This window comes from Schistocerca cancellata, chromosome 4 (genome assembly GCF_023864275.1).
Source record: "Schistocerca cancellata isolate TAMUIC-IGC-003103 chromosome 4, iqSchCanc2.1, whole genome shotgun sequence".
Classification (NCBI taxonomy): domain Eukaryota; kingdom Metazoa; phylum Arthropoda; class Insecta; order Orthoptera; family Acrididae; genus Schistocerca; species Schistocerca cancellata.
In genome coordinates this window covers 140,546,395-140,559,957 of record NC_064629.1, presented here as the reverse complement: position 1 = coordinate 140,559,957, position 13,563 = coordinate 140,546,395, and the positions used below count along the sequence as shown (strand labels likewise).

Below are 13,563 nucleotides of genomic sequence, written 5' to 3'. Positions count from 1 at the left end.
TAATCTGTATATCGAAAGAGATTCAACAATCAACTGTCTTTCTTGACTATCTGGTAGACTTCACACTGTTGAATAGGAAACACTACCAAAATGGAGACATTAGCTGGAATGTTCTCCCTAAGAGACTTTAAAACAAAAACTGAAGGGAAAGGAAAGTTTGTGTGTTATCCCAGACATTTACAGTTGTCACAGGATGTGCAAACATTTCTTTCATATATTTACGTTACCTATATACCTTATTGATTCAATTACATTTGATTCCATTACCCCAATATATACGCTTACACATTTCGATATATTATTCTTAAACACTGTTCAAAGAATGATCATCAACTGACCAATGGAATTCAGCAACCAATTACCTTACATATCACAAATATAGCTGCCAAGTTTATTTAATAATATATGAGGAGAAAAAAAAAGAAAAGAAAAAAAAAGTTTGATAGTTGTTTACAAGAGGCACTGAAACATTATGTGATGATAAAAGCCCACTCTCAAATAACAGGTCTGTTTCTGCAAACAGGAAAACTGAAGAGTTCAAATAATAACATCACAGGCAGTAAGAATTCAAAGTATGTCATTTTGTCAGAAACAGCTATGATCCCTTTTTTGTAATATCTATAAAAAAATCTGGCACTAGTTTTATCATCATAAGACTTCTTGTTAATGTTTAAAGACTGATCAAAACAGCAATCGGGCAAATGTTCACTCTATGTATGTAGTAACAATCTAGTAATCTCATAAAATAGTCATAAAAAAGCATTTTAAATGCAGTATTTCTTAAATTTTATAAAAAATATTGTTTCAAACAGCATTTTCAATACTGAATCTTCAAAAGTTCATAAAATATTATGAACACTAAATTAAACATCAGAACCCAAATTTTCATCTACTTCAACAATATACTGGTACAGTATGTACCACCACCACACACTGCACAGTATCTTGTGGAATACAAGTGTAAATGTAAATTCATGTACACATGAATAATTCTCCTTCCCTATTGATCATTGTGTCACTATACGAAATACCTGTCATGGGGATAATTATATTCACAGTAATATAATTATGCCATTCAATATTTACTCCAATCATTAACCAACATACTTGTAATGTTTTTTGCTTCACAGTTTTCACTAATATTTCGTACTTGTGAAATGTTAGGGTAACCATGTGGAATCAGTCATTTTGATTACAATAAAATGCAACATGACTGAAGCCATTCAACAACAGAAAGGAGAACGTTCTACTTCAGCTTGTGCTGGTACAAAAGGCACATCTGTATGAACTACCGGTTGAGTAACAGTTGGTGGTGAAGGTGGAGAAGCAGGATCATGAAAAACATTGGTCCGTGGGCTCATTCTTTCTGAGGAGTCGTACACTCTGAGGCTGGAACATGAGGAGTCTTCACAAAGACGTATGAGACCCACTGCCGTATTCAAAAATACTTCCTCAATACCTGAAACAAACAACAAAAATCTTCCTCAAAAATGTACGTACAGTATATTAAAAGTGTACACGAGAACTGAACCCTATTCATCTCCATTAAATTTCCTTCGAAATTTAATGTGCAAGAATAGTACACCACAATGTGTAATACTTTCTGACGTTAAAATGAACAATAGTGTGGACATGTACTTAATTCTTTTTCTGTAAACATTTTATATTTAGCCCCATTTTATAAAGAGTGTAATGCATCAAACATTACACTGTGCATCAAATATATTTTAAGCTTTTTTCCAAAATTAACAATTCTGTTGGTCTTAAAATGCAAAGTAACTATAAATATTTACAAGTTGCACTGTTCTTAAAAGATGACAGTTTGAAATTTAAAAAAATACTTTCATTTAGTATATACAGCAATGAAATTTTCATTTTAAGTAATTACAGTTATACACATTTCATCTTTTGTCCCAGAGTCAAAATAATGACAATTTCTCAATTCCTCAAACATTCCTCAGCAAAGAAGTTAAACACAGAAGTCAGGAAGTAAACGTTTTCTGTTGAACCTACAAGAAATATTTTGGCACGCATGTCATTTACCAAGGCAAAAATGGGCACTTCAGGTCATTTGTGAAATCTGCAGGTGTACTACTGAGGCATGATGCAGAGTAGCATAAAAAAAGTTGAGTCTCTCTCACATCTAGTGTGAACAAGTAAATCACTTTAAAAATTAATATTTTATGTCATCAGTGTGCCTCACCACCATTAAGGGAAGGAAATGTGTTTCTGACTAACCTGGTCTTCCATTAACTTGAAGGATTGCTGCACATATTAACAAGGTTCCTGTGCCATACACTACAAAACATGATGCCTTACAGTGAAATGTGATGAGAACACTGATCACAACCACTTTTATAAGGGCACACAGAATGTAACATTTCACTTTCAAAAACAACTTAATATAAGATCCAATATTAAATAAATGAAATGAGGAGGTATTAACATTGAGATACCGAGGGTGATGGACGAAAGTGATGCGATATCCAAGAGAATGATGCACCAGAAAGACGCTCACTTATTCACCCTGTGCTACTGACAATGTTGGGCAACTATATGGAGAAAGTGTCCCCAATAATACAAGCAATTGATAACATTTAAAATTGGTGAAAGAGCTTAGAAACTGTTCTACATAATGGGAGAAGTATACAGCTATTCTAACTTTTCATTCATCACAACTAAAAAAAGATTATAGAATCATCATCATCATCATCATCATCATCATCATCATCATCATCATCATCATCATCATCATTATTTCTCAAAGGACAGCAGGTATGGAACGAACTCTTGAATGGCCAACCCAAGACAAGCTTATAGTTTAACGAAATTTGAAGTTTAGCTACTTGTATATTAGGAGAAATTCTTGTTCCCCTTTCTACATATGAAAATAACATTCATTAAGCAATTTGTGAACGCTTTTTATTCTTTGTCAAACTTTAAATAGCCAGTTAAGCAGACACAATCTCTGTTAGCTCACTATAAATGTGTCTTGATCGCAATATAAAAGAAACATTTAGATAACATCTCCAGTTGAATAATTATCTCTATATTATAGTTTGTAATGCAAGTGGTATCATAAAGCACACTGCAAGACATAACCAATAATGTTTCTTGCTAGTAGAAAGTTGTCAAGTATTTCACAATGTGATCACTGCATTACTACCATGACAGACAGCCATCATAAGACTGATCATTGTGTGTCCCTGCAGCACTTTTTCAAATACACAGTCTGATTTATTGCTGTGAGATAGCAAATAATTTAATAGAATTTCTTTGTGTACCTACACTGACAGATTTCCATCCTTTCATGGAAGTACACAAAGTCTGTTTTATGTCAAAAGTGTGTTATAGCTTACTGATTAACAAAGTTTTGGGTTGGCTCATGTGGTAGTTAATTTTCATATACAAACAAACACAAAAATGTTTAAAATCACAATGTCTGCTGGAAACAAACCAGAAATGGAAAAAAAAAAAAAAAAAAAACCACACGCACATAACAGAATAATATGAAAAACTATGTACTTTTAATCTCATTTTTTCTCATTTCTAAGAGAACCAGTCCTGAGGATACTGTACAAGTATAATGACATAAGGTTGAACATTGACTTTCACTTAACTGCAGACATGTTCAATAGTTCTGTGCTCAACTACCTTAGCCTGGGCATATGAAGTTATATTGCAAAAGCATGGAGTTATTTGTGTATCTGAAGTACTAACTGAAAGTTTTTAGAAGATGGATAGTACCTATAAACTGACAATGATGGCACAAGTGTTACAACTGTCTGATATCACACCACAACAGTGTAAGCTCAAAAACTGCATGCCTGATACCTATGCATGAGATCTAATAAGACTTTCTCAGTCTTAAAAGTGCTAACAACATTATAAATTCTATGTATGCATTGAGAGAGACTCTGCCATGGGACATTAAAAAGCTAAGAAAGCAATCCATGAACAATTAACTACGTATTGTACCATATGTCACTGTCCTCCCTCACTTCCCTTTGAAGCAATGTAGTTGATAGTTTAAACAATTTGATTAGCAATATTAATAATTATGAGTTATTTTACAAACAAACTTAACAAACTTAAAATTCTTTAATGTGTGTTCTCAGCGGCAGATGGTGGGTAGCAGTGTATATTCTTTTTATGCAAACCAAAATTTTCAGGAATGTCTTATGTGACTATGAAATATTTTATTAAAATTTTATTGTGAAATTTTGAAGGGACAAATAGAAATTTGTGGAAAATTCTCAACATGTATATTTCTCAACATGCAACTCACATTTTGAGCTAGAAAATTTAAAACTGCAGTTTTGTACTTTTCCTACATTATTGCACAAAAATTTTAAAAATTAGAAGAATCATGTATTACAATTAATAGAATATAAGAAAGCATTGCCAATTTCAAGAATTATTACTGTAAATTAAGATATTTCAATAAATTTGGGCAGCTTATTTATAATTATTTGGATTACAAGTAATTTAATGTAGTGAAAATTTTACAAAATATTACCTTCATCCTGTAAAGCAGATGACTCAAAGTACCGTGCACCTATAGACTCTGCATATGCTGAGGCCTCTTCTTTAGATACCTTCCTCCCATCTGACAGATCAATTTTGTTTCCAACAACACTCAACACCATTGGTTCATCAACATTCCTCTGCAATTCTAGACACAGAATGGGCAAATTTTGGCCAATTTTCATAAACCACAAAAAAATTACTATTAAAGTTTGTACATATTCTGTGGATATATGCTGAGATTTTGTTGCTGACATGTGGAATGATATAAGTAATTACAAATTCAGTATTTGACAGACAACAACAATAATCATAACTTTTCTTATCATCCATATTAGAATAGTACATATAAAAAGAAAACACTATTTTGGAGACTGTCATTAACCTAATAATTATCATTGTTGCACAGAAATGAACACAAGTGTTTTAGAAAATCATGATATGACAATAATTGTATGACCCTTCTTTATTAAACTACCAGTTTAGGTCAAGAACACACCATCCTCATGATTTAAGAATAATATCAATTACAGGTCATACAACCAAGCATGATCAATTTTATCTTGGTCACCATTATACCATAACTGCACCAAAATTACAGAATGCATGAAAGTACGCAATTTATACATGAGGAAATATGTTGTCAGGGCGAAGCACATGGGTTGGACATTATAGACTAGCATGGAGGACTGAAGCAAACCAGTCTTCATTCTGGAAACAACAACCACCACCACCACCACCACCACCACCACCACCACCACCACCACCTTCCAAAAGGCACCACCACCTTCCAAAAGGCATGTTCGGAATAAAGCAAATCCAATGATGAGAAAGTGAGCACATCTTGGGAGTTGAAAAGGGTAGAGGATGATGACAGAAGCAAGTGATATAAATATGCAAACTGCAGCCAATGTAAGTCAACTGAACAATGCTTTTGCACTAATTAATGTAGCATGAAATAAGGTGATCAGAAGCCAGAAACAGGAGACATCTGTGATAAAAGATAGTATTCTGAACAAACGGTAACCACAGTCTTGAAAATAGGTACACACTTCTTCACACGTCAGCAGCTGAAATGCTTCTGCCGAGATACAGGTGTAACAGAAATGTCAATCCAAAAGTGTTCCTAAGAGGTCTCTAGGCATATTTTTTTACTGAAGGAATCAATGAGGAATAGAGGATGATGGTAATTTGGAAATTTTAGACAGTGAATAATGCACACGGTTGGCAGTCTTACAAATAATACAGTGTACCAAGATTTTAAGGAGAAGTCCTCAGGAACAAACTGGAGCATTTCATGCAAACAGCTGTAACACTTAAAATATTTCATGGAAAGTATGAAGCACATTCAAGGCTGACTTTGACCACCTAATTCCTCAAACTTACTCATTCTTGCAGGTCATCTAGTCTTAAAGATGTCTGGTCAAGATTGGTGCAATGCTATAATGTTACATTTTCTGGCTTATGCACTCCAAGGCAAACATAATGGTACATGAAGATTTGTCTGCAATAATGACCACAATGGTCACTGTAAAAGGGAGATGTGCAGAGACAAAACAAGCAATTTCAGACAAAGTATAAAGTCTGACAGAGACAGTACCAGTATAGGAATGATCCGTCTCAGAATATGACAAAATTTGTTAATGATTAAATGGCCAATAGAACAGAACACAATGCCAGAATGTTTGTATTGTTTTATGTTAATAGAAAGTATCAAGAAATTGAGAAAATCACAGAGAAATAGCAATAAAATGAATTAGAAGGTGGGAATGAATTTAAATATGAAGGTTCGAATAAATGTAAATATAAAAATGTGATATGGTAATGTAAACTCCTTAGTGGAATACAAATAATGAAAGGAGTAAAGTTACTTTTATGGTGGCAGCTTGCTGCTGGAACATCACATCCCACTGCTGCTGAGAGCCCTGTTACATTTACACTTAAGCCTCGCCATTGTAACATCACTGCTCAATAATCACACAGGCATCTCGCTTCGCACTGGGAAGCTTTACCCTGCAGCAATTCATGTTATTTGTTGAGTGGATTACATGAAGTGTGTGAAGCAAAAAACCATGCTCTATGAATCATCTGATGAGAACAGTAGTGGTTCATTCATGCCAAAAATGTGGTCATTGAAATGAGAAAAAAGAATGGGCATGGATGCACTCTAAATGTAGACCATCCACAGTAGCGAGCAGTTACTTCAGTAGTTCTAACAACAATTCAAAAATTATCCAGATCACTTTTTCAGACAGTTATGAATGTCTCAACATATTTTCCAGTTTATTTGAATTATTATTGAGCCAGAATAGTTTTAGATATGAAGATTCAATCCCAGCATTATTAACACCAGTCCTGTATAAGAGAAATTCATAAACCTACCCCTCCTGAGGTAGCATTTTGTCCATTCTTATCCACATCTACTTCATATACTCCATCTGACACATGTAAATTTTTGTGCTGATATTCTAATGAAAAAAAGAAAACAACAAGTAAGGAGAAACAGAGGAACAAATTTCCAAACATTATTACAGCTAATGAAGAGGTTATGATGATCCATATGCCTTTGGTCCCAGATAGCTTTCCATCCACAAATGGCCGAAATGTGTGCCTCTTTATAATCATCACTTGTAAATCTCAAAACATTACTGTCCTCATATAGTGGTTTCATTTGTACGATGCTGGGAAAACAGTCAATCTACAAAGGAGACTGCCTATAAAACACTCATGTGACCCATCCTAAATATAGCTCAAGTGTGTGGGATCCATACCAAATAAGACTATTGGCAGAGACTGAAAGTAAACAATGAAGAGCAGTAACACTGGTCCCATGTTTGATAATGAGAAATCAACATCAAAATGCATAAAAACCTGATGCATAAAAACTATCTATCAAAAGAGCACTTACAACATTTCAAGTATCACTATTAAATGAAGAATCTAGGAGTTACTACAGCTCCTTACCTATTGATCTCACACTGTTCGTGAAGGTATGATTAATCTAATTACAGCTTGCATAATGATATTTAAGAAGTCTTTTTCCCATGCTCCATTCCTTATATATGGTCCAATGCCATGCACGTCACAGTCGTTTGTGGTGTTTAGGTGTAGACTGAGATGTAGATGTATGCTTTCCAAGAATCAGTGTGATGAGAAACAGTGAAACACAGCACTGCCAGAGTAATCGTGGAACAGCCGAGCACAGCTTAACGCTTTATGAGACGTAGTGATGGTCACAGTGTGAAACACAAACCAGTTTGACATAATCATGTGGTGATAACCATGGCAAGCAGCGATACGTGCAGTTAAGGTTCAGTATTTTTTTTTTTTTTTTTTTTTATCATCATTGCAACCCAATGCCGGCGAGCATTGATGTGGCAGCATAAACACATCCTGAAGGTAAAACTCGCAATACGGTCAAGGCGTTGAGTCATCAAGAGGGATATGAACAAAACTGATAACATTCCCAAGCTTTCCGACAAACTAAATCATCGTCTGAGCCTAGACCACAACCGTGTGTGTGTGTGTGTGTGTGTGTGTGTGTGTGTGTGTGTGTGTGTGTGTGGGGCAGCTCTACTGTTAGGGGTTGGTGCAAAAGCAGACATTTGCAAAAAGAAAAGCACCGATTTTCAAATGTAAAGATGACAAAAGGACATGGTCACAGGATTTGGTTCTTTGGCAGGTAGCTGAGAATGCACAACTTGATATAATGAAAGAATATCTTCTGAGAAAGACATTCTTGGTGAGCATGTGTGGCCTTTTTGCGTAAAATGCAGAGGGCAGAATACAACATCTATGAAAGTTGTTTTAAAATAATTCTATTGGTGAAAAGAAAAACATCAGTTGGTCAATCAAATACATGGACAAGCCCATACAAACCTTTGGGGAACACTAGAAGAGAGATCGTCCTAGGGTAGAGCTTTAGTCCAAGACTACAGAGTAGAGACAGCAGACACTTCACTGCTAAACTTCACAATAAATACTTCAATACTAGCCTTGATGGGACAGCTTGGAGGCCGCTAATGCTGGAAGTTCATTCCTGCCTGGACCACAAGCAAACATGCCACTGACCACAAACCTGTTGCCTGCTAACATGTTCTTGTCCCAAGTATGCAGCTTCTCAAGTCCTCATCACCTGCTTACCGAACACACCACCTGGTAATGACAAACACTGTTGCATTTCTGTTATACCAATGTTCTGTTTGCTTCTTAGTAACTATAAGTAAAAAATACCCTGGGAGATTTTAATTGACAATGAATATTTTGTTATTTTATTATTTCATTAGTAGTGGTGCAAAGACAATTATTTTGCAAGACTGATTTGGAAAGAGTAACTGAGCGTAACAGTCATGGTCCAAAATGTCTTTTCTTTGTGAAAATAAATGTGTGTTAGAATCTGTTTATAAATCTGTTTACATTCCTACAGCTGGCATACCAAATCTCTTTATTTATTATTATTCTGCGGTAGTGATGGTTGGTGGTTGTTTGGGGAAGGAGACCAGACAGCGTGGTCATCGGTCTCATCGAATTAGGGAAGGAGGGGGAAGGAAGTCGGCCGTGCCCTTTCAGAGGAACCATCCTGGCATTTGCCTGGAGTGATTTAGGGAAATCACGGAAAACCTAAATCAGGATGGCCGGACGCGGGATTGAACCATCGTCTTCCCAAATGCGAGTCCAGTGTCTAACCACTGCGCCACCTCGCTCAGTATTATTCTGCAAATGCAACAACAGAAAATGTAGGAAGGAATAACAAGAATATCACAAAAGGAGGGATTGCTACTCATCACACAGCATATTAGTTTAGATTAGATTCAGTTTCCGTTCCATAGACACAGAAATTAGAGAATCCTCGTGGATGTAGAACAAGTCAGAAAGTATAATACAAAAAAATATAAAACATTTAAATATAATACTCACTTCCCTAATGATTTGTCAGGAGATTGTCAAATTATGTGAATACATTACAGCAAACTGGAACAGCTAATATTTACAGAATTAATCCAATGTGAGAATGAAACCTAGTAATGTAACTTTTAATAAATTTACTATACACAAAATACCTAATCTTGTCTGTTGTAACCAAGTGCTGTCAAAACTGAAATCTAATAGACATTTTTACTTAAGCTAGTCTAACAGTCCTCATCAAGATATCCTTCTATAGAGAGGAAGGAGTTGCCTATCAAAAAGTCTTTCAAACTCTAAACTGTGCTTTATCTGATACCAATTTCTTAATGGTTGCTGGCAATTTATTGAAAATGTGTGTTCCTGAATATTGGATCCTTTTTGGAAAAGACAAGTAATTTTAGGTCATTATGTAGATTGTTCTTATTCCTAGTATTAATACTATGTTTTGAGCTATTGGTTGGAAATAGTTGGATATGTTAAATCACAGACAGGCACAACGAAATGACTACTAAAACACATTAGCTTTCTGATCACAATTTAACATGTTAAATAGTCTTTTTGTAGTGTCTGTCTGCAGCTCAAAACATCCTCTATATGGTGAGTAGCAATCTATCCTTTTCACAATAGTCTGCAAATGCCTTATTCAAGTGCATCTACATGATAATTAACAAATTAACAACCTTAACCTCAAAAAAAAAAACCACCACTATACAAATGGAGTCTAATGTGGAGCCTAAGTAATCAGTCACTACAAGTTTTTTGTACTGACACACACATAGATTATTCTACTCACAGACGCTCCCTTAAATGAAAGCACCCCTTTACTACACACGACATCAGGTTCCAGTTTCTTTTCAAATCAATACTTATCTGTTATTACTTCATAAGTTAAAACAGGGCTTACTTGTGAAGACCTCAGCCCCACATAGATCTGCATATTTCTTCAAAATGCTCAGTCCTGTGATAAGTTGTGAGCTCAGATTTATTAAAATATTCTGGGATATTACCTGTAGCCAGATGAATTTCTTCTTGAAACACAATGTTCGTCCCTGCCTGCAGATGACAACTCTAAGAAGAGTTTTAGCTTTTTTGAAGGTCTGACGCACACACTGTTTCCTTGTGCTACAGCACCAAGGCATGGCATCACATGCTTTGAAAACTTGAGTGCAGTTAGCCACTATCAGTTGTTGTCATCCAGTATTGCTGTCACCCCCACCCCATGGTGGAAGACTGGTACCCATTTCTCCAGCACTGGGATCCAGATACTGTGTAGTGTCAAACCCTCCTCATTCAGATTAAAGTTACTGAAGTGTTCGGTAATCTCTATGACCTCCCTGTGTAGCTTTTTATAGTATCTGCTTATGACTGTCAGGACCTAAATCTTATCAAATTGAACCCACTGGTCTTCTGGCTACAAAGCATGTTCTGCAACAGCTAATCTGTCAATTTCTCCCCACCTATAATTGTCCTTGTGCTCTTCCTGTTATTTTTTGACCATTTTTTTAGTAGTATCCACAAACATGTATCTACAACTACACAGTATCCCATAAATTCCTGCTTATTACAGTGGTTTGCAAGCATCCATGGCCAACATTAGGTGTTCCTGTATCTGTCAAGTGAGTCTGAAGATTACAGTGATGATATATATCATCAGCATCTTGTATGTGGTCAGTTATATCTTTAATGAACAGCAGGAAAACCAAAGGCTCTGCAGACACCTGTACATCATTATGATCTTGTTGTGACTGTTTTAATTCTCTTTTTATCCCAGCAGACAAACACCCATTCTTCAGCAACACATTGGTCAGATATTCCAACTCCACATCTAGCAGCTCTGGTTCACATATGTACCTGGATGCCACCTAATGTTTTGATAACACCTCCCATCTGCTGTGGGTGGCGACTTTAATCTCTGTGTAGGTCACACCTGTGTGCAGCAATATACCATGTGGCCAAAGCTACCATTATCTTTCTTGAAGATTAGCACATCATGGAAATGTAATTTGCTGTATGCCATCTCCTCCTCCACACTGAACTGAATCTTTGGATTAATCTCACTGAGATGTACACTCTTTGACATAAAACTCGACTGGCGGCCGGCCGCTTCAGAGGCTAAGTCCACGCCGATCGCGCCATGGGACAAATAAACTGGCCAACTCGCTAATTTTCTAAGTCTGGTTATCTGCACAATCTGGCAACACTGTAGACTGCGGCACTTCCTGGAGGAAAATTTATCCCATGATAGAGAAACCATAGCCTGATTACGCCTGTGGTCTAGCGGTAGCGTCTGTTGTTTCTATTGAATATGTCAGTGGATCGGGAGCAGCTGGCATGAAATATTTTTATAGCCTCTTTTGTCCGAATGCTGAAGACGTGAATGTAATGGTAGCGCAGATTCAATTTATTTCGCTTTCTGACACACCGATATCAAAATTTTATCCAGTAACCATTTTGCTGCAGATTTCCTGCAGACTGTCCTCCTCTGGACGTCGTATGCGGCAACGCTCTTACATTCCAGTGTTGTTATTTTCTAGATTTTCGGATAATACCTGCAAAATGTTGTTCATTTTGTTTCAAAATATGGAACTATTACGAAATTGTTAACAAATGTGATGCAGTGTATCTTTTCACAATTGAATTTAACTGTTAATATTAACTGTTCCGTTGTTTGTATTGCTTCTGTAATACATATACACACGGTGTTAAGGAAAGTGGTATTCCATACTTTGTGAGTCGGCAGTATGGACTAAAACAAGACAAAGTGCATATTGTAAGAGCTACATGCACTTCTTCAGTACAAGAGAAGTGTTTTAAGTAGAACAACAGATGTGTTTCACAGTGGTAAAGGTGAAGAAATGCTCATTCCTCTTAAGATATTCATTCCAGACTGATTGCTCTTGTTTACTGGATATGTTTATCTTGTTTCTGTCCATCCTATCAGCTCTCGAAATATGGACTACTTGTTTTTAATACCCTATATTCGAAGCATATATGTAGACAAAGGACGTCATCACTTACTCATTTCCAGACGTTACATTCCTATTTTATTCCATTTGTATCGATTATTGGGCTGTAATGTATTCAAAAATTGGAACTAATCAACTCAATCCAGGCTAGTTTTTATAATAGTAAAATTACACCTTCCATTTCGAACCATTCCTAAATAAATGAAGGAATTATTTCTCTATCGGCCGACCAGAGTGGCCGAGCGGTTCTAGGCGCTACAGTCTGGGAACCGCGCGACCGCTACGGTCGCAGGTTCGAACCCTGCCTCGGGCATGGCTGGGTGTGTTGTACTTAGGTTAGTTAGGTTTAAGTGGTTCTAAGTTCTAGGGGACTGATGACCTCAGATGTTAAGTCCCATAGTGCTCAGAGCCATTTGAACCATTTTTGATCAACGCTACAGGAGAAGTGAGATACATAAAGTTGACAGTGTGAGGACAGACATGCTGGCACAACTCTGCAACTACACAGTGTTACCATATAAAATGGTGCTGCGGAATCGAAAGTGCAGGACGGACTTTGCCACAGTAGCAGAGAGCTGTGAATTTCGGACCATGACCGTGGGTTACCCTTGGGTCAGCTGCTGGTTAGAGTGTTGCAACTGTAAATGGAAGGCTTTGTTTAATAGTCTTGTGCTGATGCTGTCTGAATAAATTATGCCATTGGATAAAAAGCGGTTTCGTTTTGAGACCTAACCCAAGAGGTGGGGAGGCACAGTGGTCTGCTTCAGGAATTCCAAGCAATATAACTCAGAAAACAACGCAGGAAGGATTCAAACTACTTCTTTCATGCAGAGACATGCATTTGGAATCTGTTCATCGTTACGGGGTCAAACAAGAGGGTAACATTACTGAAACAGTGATCAGGCTACTTAGTATGTAATAGAACATATAGATTTCAAGAAGGAAACTATGAAGACGCAGACTTCCTCGTTATCAATATGTGCGGCATATCTTTCGTGTTAACGAAAGTAAATTCCCGCTTTACCTCTTCTTACGTGTCAAATGAAATGAATGCCATGAGGAATAGAATATTTGTTGACTGCGTCTCTTCTTGCTTCCATCCTTACCAACATATTTCTTCATTCTCGTGGTAATCATGACATTGTATATGTTGCAGCAAAAGATT

The 13,563-nt window shown here is 36.5% G+C and overlaps 1 protein-coding gene across 1 annotated transcript in view; it reads right to left on the bottom strand.

The window, feature by feature from the left end:
* Positions 1-882: 882 nt before the first annotated feature.
* The window catches only part of LOC126184531 (ras-related protein Rab-31), a 59,462-nt gene continuing 46,781 nt past the window's right edge, over positions 883-13,563 (bottom strand). Inside the window, exons 4-5 of the mRNA XM_049926936.1 lie at positions 4,520-4,675; positions 883-1,459 (exon numbers count right to left, since the gene is read on the bottom strand). Of these exons, the coding sequence (XP_049782893.1) occupies positions 1,224-1,459; positions 4,520-4,675 (392 nt within the window). The 3' untranslated portion in view covers positions 883-1,223. The remainder of the gene's footprint in view (positions 1,460-4,519; positions 4,676-13,563) is intronic.